Here is a 22,360-nt window from a genome sequence, read left to right as displayed (position 1 = left end):
TGAATTTTGGAGATCAAAATTATGAATTTGTAAAATCAAACATTGGGAGGTCTGCAAATGGCCTAATTCTGCTCATTTGAGCAGAACTTATGATGTAAGAAATAATCACCTATCTCAATTCATCTCAGGAATTCAAGTCTGCCTTTGAGGTACAAAGGTTCAGTGGTGCTTTTATTGTCACATGCATAAACGCACAGTGAAGTTCTTTTCTAACATACAACCCAGTACAGTATCCCCATAAAAATGTACAGAAATGTCTACTGTGCCCGCATGCAAGAGGCGCCAGGTTTCAGAGCCATTTTCAAAGTCCAGTCCGTGCTCCAGTTGTTATGAGCATTGCCTGATCCAGGCAAGCCCCTGTCTGCTGCAGGTCTCCAGCCATCACCTTCCTTGGAGGAATGGATCGACCAGCGAACCAACATCCGTATTCTCGGCCGTGCACCTTTGTGCCTGAGGTCGCCTGAGATCGCAGTAGGCCAGACCCCGATTATCTTTCCAACCGGCCTTGTTCCTCGTCCTTTGTATTTGTCAATGTCATCGGCTCCATCCTCCTGGTCTCTGGTCTTTGGAGGACCAAGCAGGGGCCAGCTCGTTGGCATCCCCCTGTAGGTCGCGGTTCACCGGGTCCTGCATTCGGCAGCGGGAGATGAGGAGTGGTGATAATTAAAAATAATAAAAAATGTGGATGGCATTTACAGGATTAGAAACAATTTGTTTGTAATAGGGAAATAATGTTTCACAAAGTTCTTCTACTTGTAACTAGGACATCCTGGACAGAGTAATTACTGGGTTGAGGAATAAGAAAGGGAGAACAAGGGGAAAGATTTAATCAGAACCTGAGGGGCAACGTTTCACTCAGTGGGTGGTGGGTATATGGAACGAGCTGCCAGAAGAGGTAGTTGAGGCAGGCACAATAGCAACATTTCAAAGAATTTGGACAGGTACATGGTTTAGAAAGAATTGGAAGACTATAGGCTAAATGTTGGGCAAATGGAACTAGCTTAGATCTGGGTCAGCATGGACAATTTGTGTGGAAGATCCTGTCTCTATGCTCTATGACTAATGGCTGCAGTGTTTTGGGATTTTAAAGAAAGCTTTTGATAAGATCCCCCAAGAGGTGGGGTTGGGTAAATACTTTGGACTGTCGGTCTCATGCAGACGTGGATTGAGGAATTCATTGACAGATGGAAACAGAAGATTAAGAAGACAGAAAGACACGGAATTCTGGACTAACTCAGCAGGTCAGGCAGCATCTCTGCAGAACATGGATAGGTGAAGTTTCAGGTCCGGACCCTTCAGATTGAAGAAGGGTCCGATCCAAAATGTCACCTCTCTGTGTTCTTCAGAGATGCTGCCTGATCTGCTAAGTCATTCCAGCACTGTGTCTTTTTTTAATATAAACCAGCATCTGCAAGGTCCTTGTTTCTGCAAATGCAAAGACACCTTTTTCTCAGAAACGTGTAGGCTGCTGCAGGGATCTGTGCTTGGACCTCAGCCATTCAGGGTAGATATACCAACGATTTGCGTGAGGGAATTAAATGTAATATCTCAAATTTTGCAGACAAGACAATGGCAGCATTGTAATTTTTCGATGACATTCACTGGCAGAACATATGTCAAAAACAAAACAAATCTGCAAAATTAATTACAAAATGGCTGTCGGCATTTGTGTGCAACTTTATTTAGAATAAATTTTAACAGGTATATAATGTGCTTACAGATCTGTGGATTTGGATATTGGTTTTATATTGATTCAAATTAAATTAAAGATGAGAATTCAATTTGAATCAAACGTAATTTCACTGTTATTCACTGACATATTTAAATAAACCAGTACAGAGGATTTATTGTCAAATTCTGCTTTTAAATACAGTTTTTGGTTTAAATCCGTCTTCAATGCAATTTATTTCAGATTCACGGTGATCACCCTTCATGATTTGCAAGCTAAACTTAAACTGAATATTTCATACCTTTATCATAAAAATAGAAGTCATGAGAATGTAATTTAAATCAGATAACCCTGGAGGAAAGTCAAATGAATCCATCTGGGACAGTGAGTGCCCTTATCTCTGGGTAAAATGAGTTAATAAGGGCTTAATAAAGGCAATGATTGTCAATACATTTCTCTGAGGATGAGTAGTGTTCTCTCTTCCAAAGCAGAAGCTGATTTGCGTTGACACTGGAAACTCTTGAGCTGAGAGAAGATTGCATCCAATGTCACCAGAGACGAGTCTTGTTGTGGGCTTGGATATATAGTAGGAGAGAGGGGAAAGCCTGTCATTTTGTTGAAACAAACAACATTTCTGTTATTATGGATGGATAGCATCAGGCAGTCTATTGTGTAATATCATGAATATGTCTACATTAATATTTTATTTATACTACAAAGCTGGCTAGAAAGTAACCTGTCGTGGATCAGTGGTGACCTTGCCTTCGGTTTATCATCCTTTGTTTTTGTTCTAATTGTGACTCTGATGAGGGCCATCTAATTCTATTAGACAAGCAACAGACTCTTTCGTTGAAGAGGGTAAGCAGAGGCTTATGACTGGAGTAGAATGCAAGAGGGAGTTCCTTGCTGGCTATAATTTTGTTGTCATTTCGAGTGTTGTGATCATTTCATTGATGTGACAGGCCTGGGCTTTCCATATAATCCCTCAGCCTGTGGTCACTTTCAGTATTATTTGCTTTCATGGTGATTACATGCTATCTGACTGATTAATATATGTAAGAACAACAAATTATTCAGTTATTGTACCAAGATAACATAAATGTACGTTACATATTTTGGGAAGATGTTGGTTATTAATAACAATTTATGTAAATAGGTTGTCAGATGAGCAAACATACTTTTATAACTGTATATTCCCCTATTGATGTTGCATACAAATTATGTGTTTAATTGATGTCACCTTGCATTACAAGTTATAAAGAGGTGTGTGGATGGCACAATCAGCAGGAAATTCCTTCTACTTGGCTTTTCATTAAGTCTTTGTCTGGAAAGGAGCCAGAGCCAGAGCCAGATGTGACACCAAAGTTCTCTTGAACTGAAACAAAATAATGCTATTTTTCTTTCTTTCCAAAAGGTTGTTATTGATGCCTTTAGACTGATCAATGCAAATATGATGGTGTTGGGACATGAACCGAGACAAACTACTTCAAACCTTGGACATCTCAACAAGCCATCTATCCAGGTATATTTGTCCAGCTGTAAATTCATGGTTCAAATTATTTGCGAATACGCACATCATATTTTACAGGTTGACTCAAATGGAACCTCTATCTTTTATTCTTGAAAGTTTGTACCACTTGACCATCTTAGTCATGTTGGAACCAACCTTTTGTTGACTCATATTACATAGGAACAGCACAGGAACAGGCCCTTCGGCCCACAGTGTCTGTGCCAAACATGATACCAACATAAACTAATCTCCTCTGCCTGCACAAGATCCATATTTCTCCATTTCCGGCATATCCCTGTGCCTATCTAAAAGCCTCTAAAATGCCTCTCTTGTATCTACCTCCACCACCACCCCTGGTAGTGGGTTTCAGGTACCCATCACTCTCTGCATAAAAATAACTTGCCTCTCACCACCTTTAAACTGTGCCTCTCACCTTAAAGTCTTTGATGTTTCCATCCCTGGGGAAAAAGGTTCTGATTGTCTACCCTTTCTATGCCTCTCATCATTTTATATACTTCTATCGGGTCTCCCCTCAATTTCTGGTGTTGCAAAAAAAAAAAAAACAATCCGGCTGTCCAACCTCTCTTTATAGCTAATACTCCCTAATCCAGTCATTGTTCTTGCAAACCTCTCCTGTACCCTTTCCAAACCTCCACATCTTTCCTATAATGGGGACATTCGGAACTGTATGCAATACTACAAATACAGCCTAACCAAAGTCCTACGGACGTTGCAATATCAATGGTACTTTATATGGAGTCATATTATTTGTAACAATATGACTTCATATATTCAATGCCCTGGTCAATGAAAGCAAGCATACCCTGTAACAGTATCTGGATTTTCAAGCTGCAATTATTGTATTGAAGAAAATTATTCTATAATACTAAGCATGATGATTTATATTGCTCTGTGCTTATTGTTTTATGTTGTACTTTTGTTGAAGTCTACGAAAGTGTAAAAGATAATGAGCAGAAATGTGCCAGGGGTTTTGACCGGGCATAGACAAGCCCATGCATGCATATTTCATGAGACTAGTTCCATGCCCCTTTGATGACTGTGCAGTAATGACCTCTCTTGTTAATTTCATGACATTGTTCCAAATCATTACTACAGGATAATGGCTTTCCATAGCCTGAGCTAATCTAGTGCAAGGGAAGTACCTTTGCATTAATAATTGCAACTGTACATAAGTGTGACTTTTCATAATATACATGCCCCCTTTTATTCCAAAAGAGTTAAAAATCTTTGAAAATAACTCGAAGGATTACAGAAGTACTGTGATCACAGTCCCAGCCCAGAGGCAGGTTATTCAGAGACCAGTGAGTCACTTGATTTGCCAAAGTCTCTCCTTTATCAATGAGGTAGTGAGGTGGGAGGGGTGATGCCGGGAACAAGGAGAGACCCAGCGGGGTCGAGAACAAGGAAGGACCGGGGGGGGGCTGAGAACAAAGAGGGACCGAGGGGGGGGAGGGGGGGGGGTCGCCGAGGGATCATCGGGACTCTAATGAGGTCTTTTGTAACTTTGTCTACGCCAGATACGTGCCGACTCAATAGACAATAGGTGCAGGAGGAGGCCATTCGGCCATTCGAGCCAGCACCGCCATTCAATGTGATCATGGCTGATCATTCTCAATCAGTACCCCGTTCCTGCCTTCTCCCCATACCCCCTGACTCCGCTATCCTTATGAGCTCTAGCTCTCTCTTGAATGCATTCAGAGAATTGGCCTCCACTGCCTTCTGAGGCAGAGAATTCCACAGATTCACAACTCTCTGACTGAAAAAGGTTTTCCTCATCTCAGTTCTAAATGGCCTACCCCTTATTCTTAAACTGTGGCCCCTTGTTCTGGACTCCCCCAACATTGGGAACATGTTTCCTGCCTCTAACGTGTCCAACCCCTTAATAATCTTATACGTTTCGATAAGATCTCCTCTCATCCTTCTAAATTCCAGTGTATACAAGCCTAGTCGGTCCAGTCTTTCAACATATGACAGTCCCGCCATTCCGGGAATTAACCTAGTAAACCTACGTTGCACGCCCTCAATAGCAAGAATATCCTTCCTCAAATTTGGAGACCAAAAGTGCACACAGTACTCCAGGTGCGGTCTCACTAGGGCCCTCTACAACTGCAGAAGGACCTCTTTGCTCCTATACTCAACTCCTCTTGTTATGAAGGCCAACATTCCATTGGCTTTCTTCACTGCCTGCTGTATCTGCATGCTTCCTTTCAGTGACTGATGCACTAGGACACCCAGATCTCGTTGTACTTCCCCTGTTCCTAACTTGACACCATTCAGATAATAATCTGCCTTTCTATTCTTACCACCAAAGTGGATAACCTCACACTTATCCACATTAAACTGCATCTGCCATGCATCCGCCCACTCACACAACCTGTCCAAGTCACCCTACAACCTCATAGCATCTTCCTCACAGTTCACACTACCACCCAGCTTTGTATCATCTGCAAATTTGCTAATGGTACTTTTCATCCCTTCATCCAAGTCATTAATGTATATTGTAAATAGCTGCGGTCCCAGCACCGAGCCTTGCGGTACCCCACTAGTTACTGTCTGCCATTCTGAAAGGGACCCATTTATCCCCACTCTTTGCTTTCTGTCTGTCAACCAATTTTCTATCCATGTCAGTACCCTACCTCCAATACCATGTGCTCTAATTTTGCCCACTAATCTCCTATGTGGAACCTTGTCAAACGCTTTCTGAAAGTCAAGGTACACCACATCCACCGGCTCTCCCCTGTCAATTTTCCTAGTTACAGCCTCAAAGAATTCCAGAAGATTAGTCAAGCATGATTTCCCCTTCGTAAATCCATGCTGACTCGGAACAATCCTGTTACTACTATCCAAATGCTCCGCAATTTCGTCTTTTATAATAGACTCCAGCATCTTCCTCACCACTGATGTCAGACTAACTGGTCTATAATTTCCCGTTTTCTCTCTCCCTCCTTTCTTAAAAAGTGGGACAACATTAGCTACCCTCCAATCCACAGGAACTGATCCTGAATCTATAGAACATTGGAAAATGATCACCAATGCGTCCACAATTTCTAGCGCCACCTCCTTAAGTACTGTGGGATGCAGACCATCAGGCCCTGGGGATTTATCAGCCTTCAGTCCCATCAGTCTACCCAACACCATTTCCTGCCTAATGTGGATTTCCTTCAGTTTCTCCGTCACCCTAGGATCTCTGGGCACTAGAACATCTGGGAGATTGCTTGTATCTTCCTTAGTGAAGACAGATCCAAAGTACCGGTTCAACTCGTCTGCCATTTCCTTGTTCCCCATAATAAATTCCCCCGCTTCTGTCTTCAAGGGACCCACTTTTGCCTTGACTATTTTTTTCCTCTTTACATACCTAAAAAAGCTTTTACTATCCTCCTTTATATTATTGGCTAGTTTACCCTCATACCTCATCTTTTCTCCCCGTATTGCCTTCTTAGTCATCTTCTGTTCCTCTTTAAAAGAGTCCCAATGCTCTGGCTTCCCACTCTTCTTTGCTTTGTTGTACTTCTGCTCTTTTATTTTTATGCTGTCCTTGAAGCCACGGGTGCCTTTTACTCCCCTTGGAATCTTTGCTCCTCTTTGGGATAAATTGATCCTGCAACTTCTGCATTATTCCCAGGAATACCTGCCATTGCTGTTCCACCGTCTTCCCTGCTAGGGCCTCCTTCCAGTCAATTCTGGCCAGCTCATGCCTCTGTAATCCCCTTTGCTATACTGTAATACTGACACTTCCGATTTTCCCTTCTCCCTCTCAATTTGTAGAGTAAAACTTATATTGTGATCACTGCATCCTAATGGCTCTTTTACCTCGGGACCCCTTATCAGATCAGGTTCATTACACAACACTAAATCCAGAATTGCCTTCTCCCTAGTAGGCTCCAGTACCAGCTGTTCTAAAAATCCATCTCGGAGACACTCCACAAACTCTCTTTCCTGGGGTCCATTACCAACCTGATGTGTCTATACACTTCAGAACTTATTATTATGCTACTACCATCAGCAGACTGGAGTGACTGGGCTTGTATACACTGGAATTTAGAAGGATGAGAGAGGATTTTATTGAAACATAAGATTGTTAAGGGATTGGACATGCTAGAGGCAGGAAACATGTTCCCAATGTTGAAGGAGTCCAGAACCAGAGGCCACAGTTTAAAAATAAGGAGTAGGCCATTTAGAACAGAGATGAGGAAAAACGTTTTCACTCAGAGAGTTGTAAATCTGTGGAATTCTCTGCCTCAGAAGGCAGTGGAGGCCAATTCTCTGGATGCTTTCAAGAGAGAGTTAGATAGAGCTCAATGATAGCAGTCAGGGGGTATGGGGAGAGGGCAGGAATGGGGTGCTGATTGTGGATGATCAGCCATGATCACATTGAATGGCGGTGCTGGCTCGAAGGGCCGAATGGCCTACTCCTGCACCTATTGTCTATTATCTATTGTCCATTGTTGTATCATCAATGAAGATAAGTGACCAGTACCTTCAGCATCCATACATGCCCAGGCCATAGCACCCCCACCACCGTGTTTCACAGATGTGCTGGTATGCTTTGGATTTTGGGCAGTTCCTTCTCTACTCCTTACTTTGCTCTTGCCGTCGCTCTGATACAAGTTCATCTTCGTCTCATCTGTCCACAAGACCTTTTTCCAGAACTGTGGTTGTTCGTTTAAGTACTTCTTGGAAACCTATTTTTGCAGCTAACCAGTGGTTTGTATCTTGCAGTTTAGCCTCTATATTTCTATTCATTAAGTCTTCTGCAGACAGTGGTCATTGACAAATTCAAACCTGACTCCTGAAGAGTGTTTCTGATCTGTCAGACAGGTGTTTGGGGATTTTTCTAGAGAGAGAATTCTTCTGTCATCAGTTCCTTGGTCTGCCAGTCCCTTTGTGATTAGTAAGCTCGCCAGTGCTCTCTTTCTTCTTAATAATGTTCCAAACAGTTGATTTTGATAAGCCTAAGGTTTGGCTGATGTCTCTAACAGTTTTATTCTTGTTTCCCAGTCTCATAATGGCTTCTTTGACTTGCATTGGCAAAACTTTGGTCCTCATGTTGTTAAACAGCAATAAAATTTTCCAAAGGTGATGGAAAGACTAGCTGCTGACAGCTCTCTTATACCTGCATTAAGGAGGCAATTAAACACACCTGAGCAATTACAAACACCTGTGAAGCCATGTGTCCCAAACATTATGGTGCCCTGAAATGGGGGGACTATATATAAACACGGCTGTAATTTCTACATGGTGAAACCAAAATGTATAAAAATGACTTTTAATAAAATCTGACAATATGCACTTTAACCACATGTGATTTTTTTAATTACAAATCTCAAATTGTGGAGTACAGAGGCAAATAAATGAATTGTTGAGACTTTGTCCCAAATATTATGTTAGATGGGACATAAAGGCTACGGACAACATAATTTAATTGCTATTAATATCCAGTGCAAAACCCAAAGCATAAAAAACACAAAAAGTGCTGGAGTAAGTGCGGGCCATGCAGCATCTCTGGGGGAGATTTCCACAAAAAGCTGGAGTAACTCAGCGGGACAGGCAGCATCTCTGGAGAGAAGGAATGGGTGAGATGTCCTCATTCTTTAGGGAACGAGGGTTCCCCTCTCCCATCATAAATGAGGCCCTCACTCGTGTTTCCTCGGTATCACACAGTTTCGCCCTTACTCCCCCTCCCCCTAGTCGCAACAGACGGAGCCCCCCTAGTCCTTACCGTCCACCCCATCAGCTGTCGCATACTACACATAATCCTCCGAAATTTCCGCCACCTCCAATGGGATCCTACCACTAGCCACATTTTCCCATCTCCTACCCTTTCCGCCTTCCGCAGAGACCGTTCCCTCTGCAACTCCCTGGTTAACTCATCCCTTCCCACCCAATCCACGCCCTCCCCAGGTACCTTCCCCTGCAACAGCAGAAGATGCAACACCTGCCGCTGTACCTCCTCCCTCGATTCTGTCCAGGGACCCCGACAATCCTTTCAGGTTAGGCAGAGATTCACTTGCACCTCCTCCAACCTCATCTACTGTATCCGTTGTTCAAGATGTGGACTCTTATACATCGGAGAGACCAAACGTAGACTGGGTGATCGTTTCGTGGAACACCGCTCAGTTCGTGTGAACCAGCCTGATCTCCCGGTTGCTGGACACTTTAATTCCCCGTCCCATTCCTACACAGAACTTTCTGTCCTCGGTCTCCTCTATTGTCAGAGTGAGGCTAAACGCAAATTGGAGGAACAGCATCTCATATTTTGCTTGGGCAGCTTACAGCCCAGTGGTATAAATATTGATTTGTTTCACTTCAGGTAGCCGCGGCATTCCTTCTCTCTCTCTGTCCCTCCCCCATCCAATTCACACTAGCTTCTCATTTTCACCTTACAAATAGCGTAAAATGGCCTGTTTCCTTTATCATCGTTACTTGTTTGCATATCTTTCATTCATTGTTCTTTATCTCTCCACATCACTGTCTGTATCTCTTGTTTTCCTTATCCCTAACCAGTCTGAAGAAGGGTCTCGACTCGAAATATCACCCATTCCTTCTCTCCAGAGATGCTGCCTGTCCCACTGAGTTACTCCAGCTTTTATGTCTCGCATCTCTGGAGGACATGGATAGGTGACGTTTTGGGTCGGGACCCTTCTTCGGGATGCTTCCTCAGAAGGGTCCTGACTTAAAATGTCACCTTTCCATATCCTCCATAGATGCTGCCTGACATGTGGATGACTCCAGGACTTGGGTTTTGTTTGTAAACCAGCACCTACACTTCCTTGCATCTGTAAAACACAAAGTGCTGAAGGAACTCAGTGGGACAGGCAGAACCTGTGGAGGGAATGGACAGACGACGTTTGGGGTTGTGACCCTTCTTCAGCTTTGGTTCCTTGGGTCATGCTGCCTGACACACTGTGTTCCTCCAGCACAGTATTGCTCAAGATTCCAGTGTCTGCAGTTCCCAGTGTCTCTATTATAACTAATGCTGATTTTTGTAGAATAAAAGATGTTGGTACACATATCATTCCTTGCAGTTGGTGTCTATGGTGGATCATTGTCTGATAAGCTGCTTAAGCTGTTGAAGGGCCTGAACATCTAATTTGATTAATACATTTTATTTTTGATACTATATTCTTTTTGTAATATAAAAAAATATATAAAAAGGTGAGAATTCCAGTTTTTAACATTTTAGAGGTATCATACAAAAATTGTCACAAAAAATCACTGATTAAAACTATTAATCACATTTCATTTCAATTATATATTTAAATGATGCACATACTTAATTTTATGGTGGTGATCTGCAAATTGTGCTCAAGACTCTGTGGTTCCAACATCCATAACCCTTGCTGGTCAATGACAAGGCAATGGATTAATTGTAATTAAAATTTAATCATCTGAATATTTTGCAAAGATTTTTTTTGTCATGTAGCTTCCATGTTTAATTAATGTTGAAATCCTCCATCAGTTTTACTCATTAATTGCTCTCACAAAAACTCTTCCAAGAGATTTCAATGCATAAATGTGATCTTTGATGAAGTTAAGGCCTTTATACCCCATGAATATTAATTAGCTCACCAATTAATTGAGCTGTGTATCATACAAGTCAAAATGTCATTTTTGAGCTGTGTATCATACGTCAAAAAGTCAAAAGTTATTGTGGCAAGATCATTGTTTAATCAATTTATTTTCTCATTGTTTATAGTGTACAACTGATTATTTCTTAAAGATTGGTTGGTCCACAGCATGAACGATGCTTCTGCTGTAAAACACATTTTAAACATGGGATATTTTAACAAGGAGAGGTTCTTTGATTAATCTGGGTGGAGATTTTCTTAATCCCGAAAGATATTGAAGGAAAATATGATTTACTTTTGGGTAGATTAACTAAGTCACTGACGGTCCACAGAGCACAACTTTTCAGGGACATCTCAAAATTATTTATTGCACTTTTTAAAGAACTACGCATCAATATTTACAGATGGCATGCTATTGCTGTCAATGTCAATATTTTGACCTAGTTCCAGGTCTCTATAAAGCAGCTCGGTTGGTAAGATGGATGCAGACAGCTGTACTGTATTACTTGTAAACAAAGGCATGTATGTGAATTATAAATCCCAGTGCAAAAATAATATTTAGTTTACTTTTTGAATGAATTATATTTCAATAGATACAAATTGCACAAGAAAATATTCTTTACTTCCCTTCTCAGTAGTATGTTCATTAGCTTAGATAGTACATTGTAAAACTATGCTATGCTCTGGTTTTTAAAAAAAAGCTTTGTGACAGGTTCATTGGAGAATATCTCTGAGGCGCACTGCTGGAAACACTTTTTTAAATTTCAAAAATATGCTTTATTAAAAAAAAATAGAGGTAATGTAATCAGTGCATGCCTTAATATTCATTGTGTCATCAGATACATACATTCCCTTGGCAGTGCATCAAATGCCACTCCTGCAGCATCACTACTCAGCTTTTACTGAACCTTTGAGGTTGGAAGATTTTATCCTGTGCGATTCATTGGGAACCTTGTCCAGGCAACATTACAGTAAGGCCAGATAGGCTTCCCATGGCAAAGAAAAATGTGAATATCATCATCCTCCATTTCCTCAATTAACATCAAGATTGTTTCAGAAAAGGTTTGGGGTGGTCAGACAGAATCCACCTTAAAGTCAACAAAGTATTATTGAAGGTATATATTCACAAAATGCTGGAGTAACTCAGCAGGTCAGGCAGCATCTCAGGAGAGAAGGAATGGGTGATTTCACAGCATTTTGTGAATAAATACCTTCGATTTGTACCAGCATCTGCAATTATTTTCTTACACAAAGTATTATTGAAGTTAGTCCTTGTAGGGTCATAGTCATACAGTATAGAAACAGGCCCCTTATCCCAACTCATCCATGCTGGCCACGATGCCCCATCTAAGCTAGTCGTAGTAGCTTGTTTTTGGCCCATATTCCTCTAAACATTTCTTATCCATATACCTGTCCAAATGTCTTTTAAATGATAGAAACAAGGAGCTTCAGATGCTGATTTACAAAAAGAAGAAGAGACCCAAAATGTCGCCTATCCATGTTCACCAGAGATGCTGCTCAACACACTGAGTTACTACAGCAATTTGTGTCTTTTAAATGTTATTATTGTACCTGGCTCAACTACTTCCTCTGGCAACTCGTTTTATTTGCTCACTGCACTCTGTGTGGAGGTTCCTGTTACATTTTTCCCCTCTCACCTTAAACCTGTCGTCTGGTTCTTGATTTCTTACCTTGGAAAAAAGACTTACCCTGTCGATTTTCCCTCGTGATTTTATCCATCTCTATAAGATCACCCCTCAGCAATCTGTGCTCCAAGAAATAAAGTCCTCATCTGCCCAACCTCTCAGCCCTTGATTCTTGGCAATATCCTTGTAAATCTTCTCTGTACTCTTTCCAACTTGGTGGTGTCTTTCTTATAGCATGGTGACCAATACTGAACACAATACTCCAAGTGCGTTCTCATCAACATCTTGTGTGCAAGCTATTTTTTTAATACATAAAAGAGTAACAGAAATTTGAAGTTTTATTTCAAATGTATTTATGAATGAATTACACTGAACAAATCTGGTCATAATTGACTGTGATATTGTAAATTTGATGTGAGAAATACAAATTGTGTATGCTTTTAAAACGCGTGTGAACATCAATTTGTTGCCAAATACACCTTCTGTCAATTTTTTTCAGCAGATAATTTGAAACAACCAAAATATGCAGGTTAGCTTAGTCATGTAGCTGTTCCCATTTCAATTGTTAAGCTAGGAATTTTGTTCTTTTAGGCTTTGATTCATGGATTAAACAGACATTACTACTCCATCACCATCAACTATCGGAAGAATGAACTTGAACAAAAGGTAATTGTAATTATTAATCTTTTTTCTGTCTTTTTGATTTACACTTTTACTACTTAACATCTTTGCACATTTAACATGTTGTATTTAAGATTGTCAAGAGGTTAACAGTGGATGACTCCTGCGCACACACACCTCTCATGATTATAAACTAAGTTTGCTGTCTTATAGTAGCACAGTGGTACAGCTGGTTGAGCTGCTGCCTCACAGCACCAGAGATTCCGGGTTTGAAGGTTAATTGGCCTCTATAAACTGTCCCTAGTGTGTAGGGACTGGATGAATTTAGAGGCAGTTGACCTACAAACCCGCACGTCTTTGGGAGGCTGGAGGAAACTGGAACACCAGGAGTAAACCCACCTGGTCACAGAGAGAACGTACAAACTCCACACATACAGCACCCGAGATCAGGATCAAACCCGGGGCTCTGGCGCTGTGAGACAGCAACTCTACCAACTGCCTACCATGCCAGGACTGAAATGCATCCTTTTGAACTTGTTATTTTATGTTTCGATAAGGTCATGAACAAGGTCATAAACCAGCATCTGCAGTTCCTTATTTCTACAGAAATTAGATTACCTAACACGCAAAAACAGATGGTGCCTTGCCATCCTGTCGTCACATAAATGTTAATGGAATTGATGACACAAAGACCTGCAGATGCTGGAATCATGAGCAAGACACAAAATGCTGGAGGAACTCTGCGGGTCAGGCATCTTCTGCGGAGGGAATGGACAGACGACATATCAGGTTGGAACCCTTCCTGATTGGAAATGTCTCTGTCCGTTTCCTTCACAGATGCTGCCTGACTGGTTGAGGTCCACCAAGGGGGGGGGGGATTATTTAATATTATAAGGGGCCAGCACATGTATGCTGAAACTCTGCTTCCAGCTGCTCAATAAACAGGTTACTTTTGCTTGAATTTGTCACTACAGATGTTGTTGAACTTGCATAAGAAAAGTTGGATGGAAGGGCTGACACTTCAGGACTACAGTGAGCATTGTAAACTTAATGAAACCGTTGTGAAAGAAATGCTAGAATTGGCCAAGAACTACAATAAGGTAAAAAAAAAGAAAATCTGCACTAATCTCTGATTTCATTCCTATTTTTAAACTGGTCTGTTAATTACATTAAATTATTTTTAAAGATTATAAATTATATATACTTGAATATTTATTTATTTAACAGGCTGTGGAGGAAGAGGATAAAATGACTCCTGAACAACTGGCAATTAAAAATGTTGGAAAACAAGTAAGTATGGATTGTCTAATTTTGTTTAGTTTAGATACAGCATGGAATCAGCCCTTTGGTCCACTGAGTCCACTCCAACCATTGACCACCCATTCACATTACCTATCCCACTACACTCTAGGGGCAATTTACAGAGGCCAATTAACCTACAAACCCTCATGTCTTTGGGATGTGGGAGGAAACTACAGCACCCAGAGGAAACCCACGCATTCACAGGAAGAACCTGCAAACTCAACACAGACAGCACCTGAGGTCGGGATTGAACCTGGGTCTCTGATGCTGTGAGGCAGTAGCTCTACCGCTGTGCCACTGTGCCACCCTGAATCTGAAACTTTCTTTTCTCTATTATCAGTTTAACTCTCACCAAATTAATGATTGGGATGAATTGCATCTAGGTACAGTCCTGAGTTTTTAAAATATTGGAAATAATTATATGTCTTCCTACAAAAGAAAGGAAAATGTGCATTTATTTCATACAGGTGTATAAAACCATGAGGGGATGATAGCGTGAATTCACAGTCTTTTACCCAGGGTAGGGGTATCAAAAACTGGGGGACGTGAGAAAGAAAAGATATAATATGAATCTGAGGGGCAACTTTTTAATTCAGAAGGTAGTGGATATATGAAACAAGCTGCCAGAGGAAATAGTTGAGGCAGTTACTATAACAGCATTTATAAGATACTTGGACAGGTACATGGATAGGAGCGCCTCAGAGGGATATGGCCCAAACCTAGGCAAATGTGACTAGCTTAGATGGGGCATGTTGGTCGGCATGGACGAGATGGGCCAAAGGGCCTATTTCCTTGCTGTATGCCACTGTCTTTACAGAACATCATAAAACACTTTTTAGTGAATGAAATATTTTAAGTACATCGTACACACAACTCCCAAAAGGAGCAATGCGATAATGACTAGATAATCTGTTTTAGGATTGGTGATTCATAGATAAGTGTTGTCCAGGACTCTGGGGATTACTACGCTACTCTTTGAAATATTGTCATGTGATCATATTTTACAGTGAATGGCAGGCTCTGGGGAGTGTTGTACAGCACTGGGATCTAGGAGTGCATTGTACCTTGAAAGTGGTATCACAGGTAGACAGGGTGGTCAAGAGGCTTTTGGCACATTGGCCTTCATCAGTCAGAGCATTGAGTATAGAAGTTGGGAGGTTATGTTACAGTTTGCAAACATTGGTGAGGTCACATTTGGAATATTGTGTTCAGTTTTTGGCTACCTTTTATAGGAAATGTGTTATTTAGTTGGAAAGAATGCAGAGAAGATTTACACCGATGTTGCCAGGAGGTTGAGAAGGTTGAGAAGGTTCGGAGTTTATTTCTTGGAGAGCATGAGGACAAAGAGTGACCTTGTAGAGGTGTATAAGATCATAGGGGAATAGATAGGGTAAATGCACTGTATTTTACTAGTAGGGGAATCAAGAACCAGAGGTTCTTACACAAGAATGGTGTTTTTACACAAATGGTGGTGGGTGTATGGAACAAGCTGCTGGTGGAGGTAGTTGAGGCAGATACCTTCACAATGTTTAAAAGACATTTGGACAGGTACATGGATAGGACAGGTTTAGAGGGATATGGACCAATCACAGGCAGGTGGTACTAGTGCAGATGGGGCATGTTCGTTGGCATGGGCAAGTTGGGGTGAAGGGCCTATTTCCATGCTGTATGACTACAAATCTAAATCCTCATAAGAGAGTAGAAGTGGCCTCAATCCAACAAGTGCAATTCTCCCCTTTCATTAGAGCATTAGTCTAGACTTTTGTGCTCAGGTTTCTGGTTGGGATTTGAACCAAGAACCTTCTGCCAGGAATGCTGCCAACCATCACTTATATTACTATAAGTGTCAAGTCTTCTTTGGCTTGCTGTCCAGTATAATGGGATTGAACCTCCCCACACAATCTCTACTTCTGAAGGGATTTTCTGTTTCTGTCATATGGTTGCTATTTTTTATACAGCCCTCCTTATTCCTTAACATCCAAGGTTCCCTGGCGTTGCAGATATTTCTTTTTATTTGCTGCCATTTTTAAAAATGGAACATATTGGCTTTGAATTTTTACAATTTCACATGTAAATGCTTCCCACTTACAGTAGACCAACCTTCAAGTAGTTGCTCCCAACCTCCTTTTGCCAGATTTTCTCTTATGCTTTTGAATTCAGGTTACATTCAGAACCTGAATTTTAAGGTCCACCATTTTTCTTTTCTGTAACTACCTTGAAACTTGGATAGACACAAAATGCTTGAGTAACTCAGCGGGACAGGCAGCATCTCTGGAGAGAAGGAGTGGGTGATGTTTTGGGTCGAGACCCTTCTTCATACTTGGAGTTATGGTCACTATCTCCGAAGTGCCCTCCCACTGGCACTCCAGTCTCTGACCCAGCTACATTCCCTAAGAGTCTGAAGAAGGGTTCTGACCAAAACCGCCATTCGTCCTTTTTCCCCAGAGACGATGTCTTACCTGCTGAGTTACTCCAGCATTTTATGTTTATCTCCCCTAAGATTAGGTCCAGTACTGCCCTTTTTTCCAGTCGGAATATCTACGTACTTGATCAAAGTGTTCTCCAGGATACACCTTAAACATTCCACCCCTCTGGGCCTTTCACTTTCAAAACAGTCCTAGTTTAGTTTAGTTTAGTTAAGAGATACAGTGCTGAAACAGGTACTTCGGCCCATCGAATCCTCGCCGACCATCGATCCCCGCACACTAACACTATCCACACTAACACTAAGGACAATTTACAATTATACCAAGCCAATTAGCCTACAGACCTTTATGGCTTTGGAGTGTGGGAGGAAACTGGGGACTCGGGAGAAACCCCACGTAGGATACAGGGAGAACGTACAAACATCGTATAGATACACGCCTGTAGTCAGGATCAAACCCGGGTCTCTGGCACTGTAAGGCAGCAACTCTACCGCTGCACCCCACCATACCGCTGTTAATATTGAGGAGATCAAAATCCCGTCCTGCTCTGGCACTATTACTCTTGTGTCTCTCTAGTATGTCTACATGTCTGCTGCGCGAGCTTATCCTGACTGTCAGGATGCCAGGAGTACCAACATCAAAATGATTGGCCCTTTTTTGTTCCTGGTCTATTAAAGGGGCTTCATTTGAAGATCCCTGTACAATATGCATCCTCATTACTGCAGGAATCGATTCCTTCATCGATATTGTAATGAAAGGGGATTAAACTGAAACGTTAGCTCAGTCTGAGGAAAGGTCCCGACCAGGAACATCACCTCTCTGTGTTCTCCAGAGATGCTGTCTGAGCCGCTGAGTTACTCCAGCACCTTGTGTCCTTTTACATTAACTGTTTCTTTCTTTGCAGATGCTACTTGACTTGCTGAATGTTCCCAACATGTTTTGTTTTTATTACATGTGTACATTAACTAATCAATTGTCACCTGATTTATTTTTTCAATCGATTCTCTTTATACATTTCTACATATAAGCCAAATGAAATACTGAGTAAAATTTGAGGAAAATGTTGTTCTGTTGGTTAATTGGCCGCTTTAAAATTGACCCTAGTGTACGGAGTGGGTGAGAAAGTGGGACATTATAGAACCAGTGTAAACGGGTGATCGATAGTCGGCATGGACTCAGTGGGCCGAAGGGCGTTTCCATGCTGTATCTCTAAACTAGTGTATTGTACTGCATTCATTGCTAACTTGATCTTCGCTACATAAGAAAAATAATTGGATGATTACTCTGCGGAGCACCTGTGTTTAGCTTGTAGGGGAGGAGACTCTGAGATTGCCATTGACTTTAGACGATAATGATGATGATATTTTATTGTCATTTGTACCTATCTATGTGCAGTGAAATTCTTTGTTTTTGCATACAAAGTACACAAAAGACTTGCCACAAAGGCGCCGACAAAGTTACAAAAGTACTCATCAGCGCGGAGACAGGCCATTAGGCCTACCGAGTCCGCATCGACCAGCAATCACCCCGTACACTTGCGCTATCCTACACACTAGGGACAATTTACAATTCTTTACCGAAGCCAATTAATCTACAAACTTTCGAGTGTGGGAGGAAACAGGAGTACCCGTAGAAAACGCAAGTGGTCAGAGGCAGAACGTACAAACTCCATACAACCTTTCATCAGAATATTTATTCATTTACAGATGTCCTCCATTTGTTCACCATCCTCTCTACAGCTCCAAAGTAACCCATTTACTTTCTTTCCCAGTTCTGACCATGTCTTTCACCTGAAATGCTCTCTGTTTCTCACTTTATTTCCACACAGGAAATTGAGGGTTGATGAGATTTTAGAATTTTTTTAGATTTAGAGATACAGTGCGGAAACAGGCCCTTCAGCCCACCGGGCCCGCGCCGCCCAGCGATCCCCACACATTAACACTATCCTACACACCCTAGGGGGAATTTTTACATTTGCCCAGCCAATTAACCTACATACCTGTACGTCTTTGGAGTGTGGTAGGAAACCGAAGATCTCGGAGAAAACCCACGCAGGTCACGTGGAGAACGTACAAACTCCGTATAGACGGCGTCCGTAGTCAGGATCGAACCTGAGTCTCCGGCGCTGCATTCGCTGTAAGACAGCAACTCTACCGCAATATAGAGGTGTACAAAAACATAGGGGGAATTGATGGGGTGAATGCACAGGGTCTTTTACCCAAAGTAGGGGAATCAAGAACCAGAGGACATAGGTCTGAGGAACAAATATTTAATAGGAACCTGAGGGGCAACATTTTCACACAGAGGGTGGTTGGTTAATGGAACAAGCTGCCAGAGGAGGTAGTTGAGGCAGGTACTATAACAATATTTAGTAGACATTTGGACAGGTACATAGAGAGGAAAGGTTTAACTGGATATGGGCCAAATGCCAGCAAATGGGACTAACAGAATAGGGTATCTTGGTCGATGTGGAGGATTTGGACGAAAGGGTCTGTTTCTTTCTGAAACTTTGTATCATTCAATAATGCACTCTTGAAATATTTATATAGATTAAATGTTGTATTTATGCATTTAAGGTGCATGGTAGCAAAGCAATCCAAATGTCTAAGAAAGAACTGCAGATGCTGGTCTAAATCGAAGGTAGACACAATATGCTGGAGTAACTCAGCTGGACAGGCAGCATCTCTGGAGAGAAGGAATGGGTGACGTTTTGCGTCTGAGGGCAGCATAGCTGGTAGAGCCTCTGCTGTACAGCGCCAGAGAACCGGGTCTGATCCTGACTACAGGTGCTGTCTGTGTGGAGTTTACTCGTTCTCCCTGGTATCTCTAAACTAAATTAAGGAAATCTGTCGTCCTTGTGGCATCATTACCAACAACCACAGAACGACACCAATTCTTTTCAACTTGATACTGCACTTAAAAATGATTATTTGATCTGGGCCTTAAAATGTTGGCCATGCCTGTGAAATAAATTTAAGTGAATAGTAATGTTTTCCTGTTTACTTGCAGTAAAATCTCTGAATGTGGGCCCAGCAAATCAGCATTTATGGAAGTTCCAATTAAAAAAAATTACACAAAGACACAAAATTTCAGAAATGTCTTTAAACATTTAGAACAAATTCTTTTGTACATTATACCACAATTCTTTAACTGCATGAAATAACTTAATTTTATCTGCTTTGAACATCATTGAGAGATCAAGAAATCAGTGAAAATGGTTCCTCTGTTCTTTCACTCATTTTGTCTGTGGGGAAAAAAATCAGTTGGCATCCTTCAATGAATTCTAAACTGTAATTAATCTTTTTTTAGCTGAGGATTACCACCTGCATCCTTCCTCTGAACTATTGTCTGATATGTATTTTAGAGACTCGGGATTTGAATATGGTCCACGAATTATTTTCCTTTATAATCAAGAACTCTCTAGTTTAAATCATTTTAAAATTGCTTTGTTTTAAAGCTGCAAGACACTTTCATATTGTATATAATTGGACATGCGGTATTGGATCTGGAATAATGTGGCAAACTCATAAAATTACTACCTTGCCTGGAAAACAATGTTATTTGTTAATAGATTATATCTTTGTCTTTCAGGATCCAAAACGTCATTTGGAGGAGCATGTCGATGTGGTGATGACTTCAAATATTGTACAGTGCTTAGCAGCAATGTTGGATACAGTTGTATTTAAATAGTGAACTGTAATATTATAACGTATTGAGGCATTTTGTTGTGTTTTATTATGAGGTAGTTTCTACACAATTCCCATTATCATTGAGACTGCTGAAGATGACCTAAAATCACAGCCATTACATCTAAAGCTGAGAACAATCGTGCAGTACCTGCCTTTGTTTTTCAACCATTTGTCAGGACAAATGAATTTCAGCTTTGTTTTTCCCATTTTTAAAAATATGGTCGAAATGAGTGTCCAAGTTTGCTTTTTGGTATTTGCACTCGTGTAAATTTTTGCATCTCAAAACTACCAATAAAATAAAAGTTAGAACTGTTCTTTGTTACATGACTTCACACTGTCACATACAGATTTTTCCTGCCTTAAATTTAAAAAAAGGGTTTTGCAATTTATGAAGACTTCAACCTAAAATGCGGCAGCCTTTTTAAAGCCGAAATCTCGACTAGATAAAAGCAGTTAGATGTTCTCTGATCCTTGTTTATTAAGAGTTGTTCTGCACTGCAGAGGTAGCACATGTCTAACACCTCTAGGGTCGGAGCTGTGAATATGGCAGATGCTAAGGTCAAACTAGAGTCTAGTCTGTGAAGAATGACATTTCTGAACCAACTGCTTGGCACGGGGAGACGTTAAGGTACATTAACCCACTAATTCATGAATAAGAGGTGCACAAGATTTTTTTTGGGGAATGTTATGTTATGATTAACCTTGCTACAATCCGGCCATAACTTGCAATGACTGGCGGTTTTAAACGACAATACTCCATAGTCATGACAGATTGTTATAAAAAAATGTTTCTATCATTTATTTGTAAGGGGTTGGTGGTTTTACAGTATCAGGAATAAATGGTGTAAACACATCTGAATGTATCATTGAGTTGCAGATCTGACACAATTGGTATGCATTTCATTCTTGCACGATGAAAACATTTAATTGTTCACCTGTCAGCATTACAATTTTCTTGAAATAAAAAACAAACATAGCGGACTGTGCATGAAATGCAACTATAGAACGGATATAAACATTTCTGAACTGCAGGGCGCTGGATATCAGCACATTTATCATGGAAGGCTTTAACGTCCGTGGTAAAACAACAGTCACGGCGAGGATAAAGTTTTGCGTATGGTGTAATGCACATTTGAAAGTGTTCGACGCTTTGAACACTGAAAATTCTCAAAGCTTTTGAAACTGGTCATTAGATATTTGTTTTTTTATCCCCTCGTGTTTAAACCTTTTTTTCAAAGATCTTGAAATATCCCGAGCTATTAGGAGGTGATCGATTCCTATCAACTTTCAAAGAAAACAAAATATTGTCTTCAGCTCTCTTACTTGGATATTTCCACAACTACCCCCCCCCCCCCCCCCCCAACTTTCCCGGTACTGATAGAGAACTCGGTAATAGTACCGTCTTGAAATGGGTTGGACGATTATTCATGCGGTAGAATTATATAATCAATCTCCTACACGAACAAATTATCTGCAACATCTTAATGTACCAGGCACTTGCTCGTTGTGCACTCCCACCAAACGCTTTTATTGCATTGGTATAGTTATATAGTTGTAACTATATACATAGTTATACCAATGACTAAAGTACTTTGATAACAGAAACTATTATGTGCGCGGGTAAAAATGTAATGAACATGAACCACGTAGATACATAACAGCAAATCCTGCTTGTACTAATTCACAAAGTCCCCACTGCATCCTGATTTAAAGCGGCTTGATTAAATTATTGTATTGTAAGTTTCACCGTATGTGCTTGAACTATGTAATAATTTTAATAGGTGCAAATTCAATTGACAATAGATTTCATTACATCAATCCGACGCGCTGGCGAGTGACCAGATTACACTATTCTCCACTGTTTAGTTTTAAATGCCGAGGAGTAATGGATGAAGTTCCCCAAACGAT

At 40.9% G+C, this 22,360-nt stretch overlaps 1 protein-coding gene across 1 annotated transcript in view; it reads left to right on the top strand.

Moving 5' to 3' along the window:
- The window catches only part of psmd14 (proteasome 26S subunit, non-ATPase 14), an 82,615-nt gene extending 61,849 nt beyond the window's left edge, over window positions 1–20,766 (top strand). Inside the window, exons 7-11 of the mRNA XM_078403817.1 lie at window positions 3,084–3,191; window positions 13,006–13,080; window positions 14,010–14,135; window positions 14,263–14,325; window positions 20,355–20,766. Coding sequence (XP_078259943.1) covers window positions 3,084–3,191; window positions 13,006–13,080; window positions 14,010–14,135; window positions 14,263–14,325; window positions 20,355–20,453 — 471 coding nt within the window. The 3' untranslated portion in view covers window positions 20,454–20,766. The remainder of the gene's footprint in view (window positions 1–3,083; window positions 3,192–13,005; window positions 13,081–14,009; window positions 14,136–14,262; window positions 14,326–20,354) is intronic.
- Window positions 20,767–22,360: the final 1,594 nt, after the last annotated feature.

Source organism: Rhinoraja longicauda, chromosome 8 (assembly GCF_053455715.1).
Source record: "Rhinoraja longicauda isolate Sanriku21f chromosome 8, sRhiLon1.1, whole genome shotgun sequence".
In the NCBI taxonomy this organism is placed as follows: domain Eukaryota; kingdom Metazoa; phylum Chordata; class Chondrichthyes; order Rajiformes; family Arhynchobatidae; genus Rhinoraja; species Rhinoraja longicauda.
The sequence above is the reverse complement of the archived record's forward strand: the minus strand, read 5'-3'. Positions and strand labels throughout refer to the sequence as shown.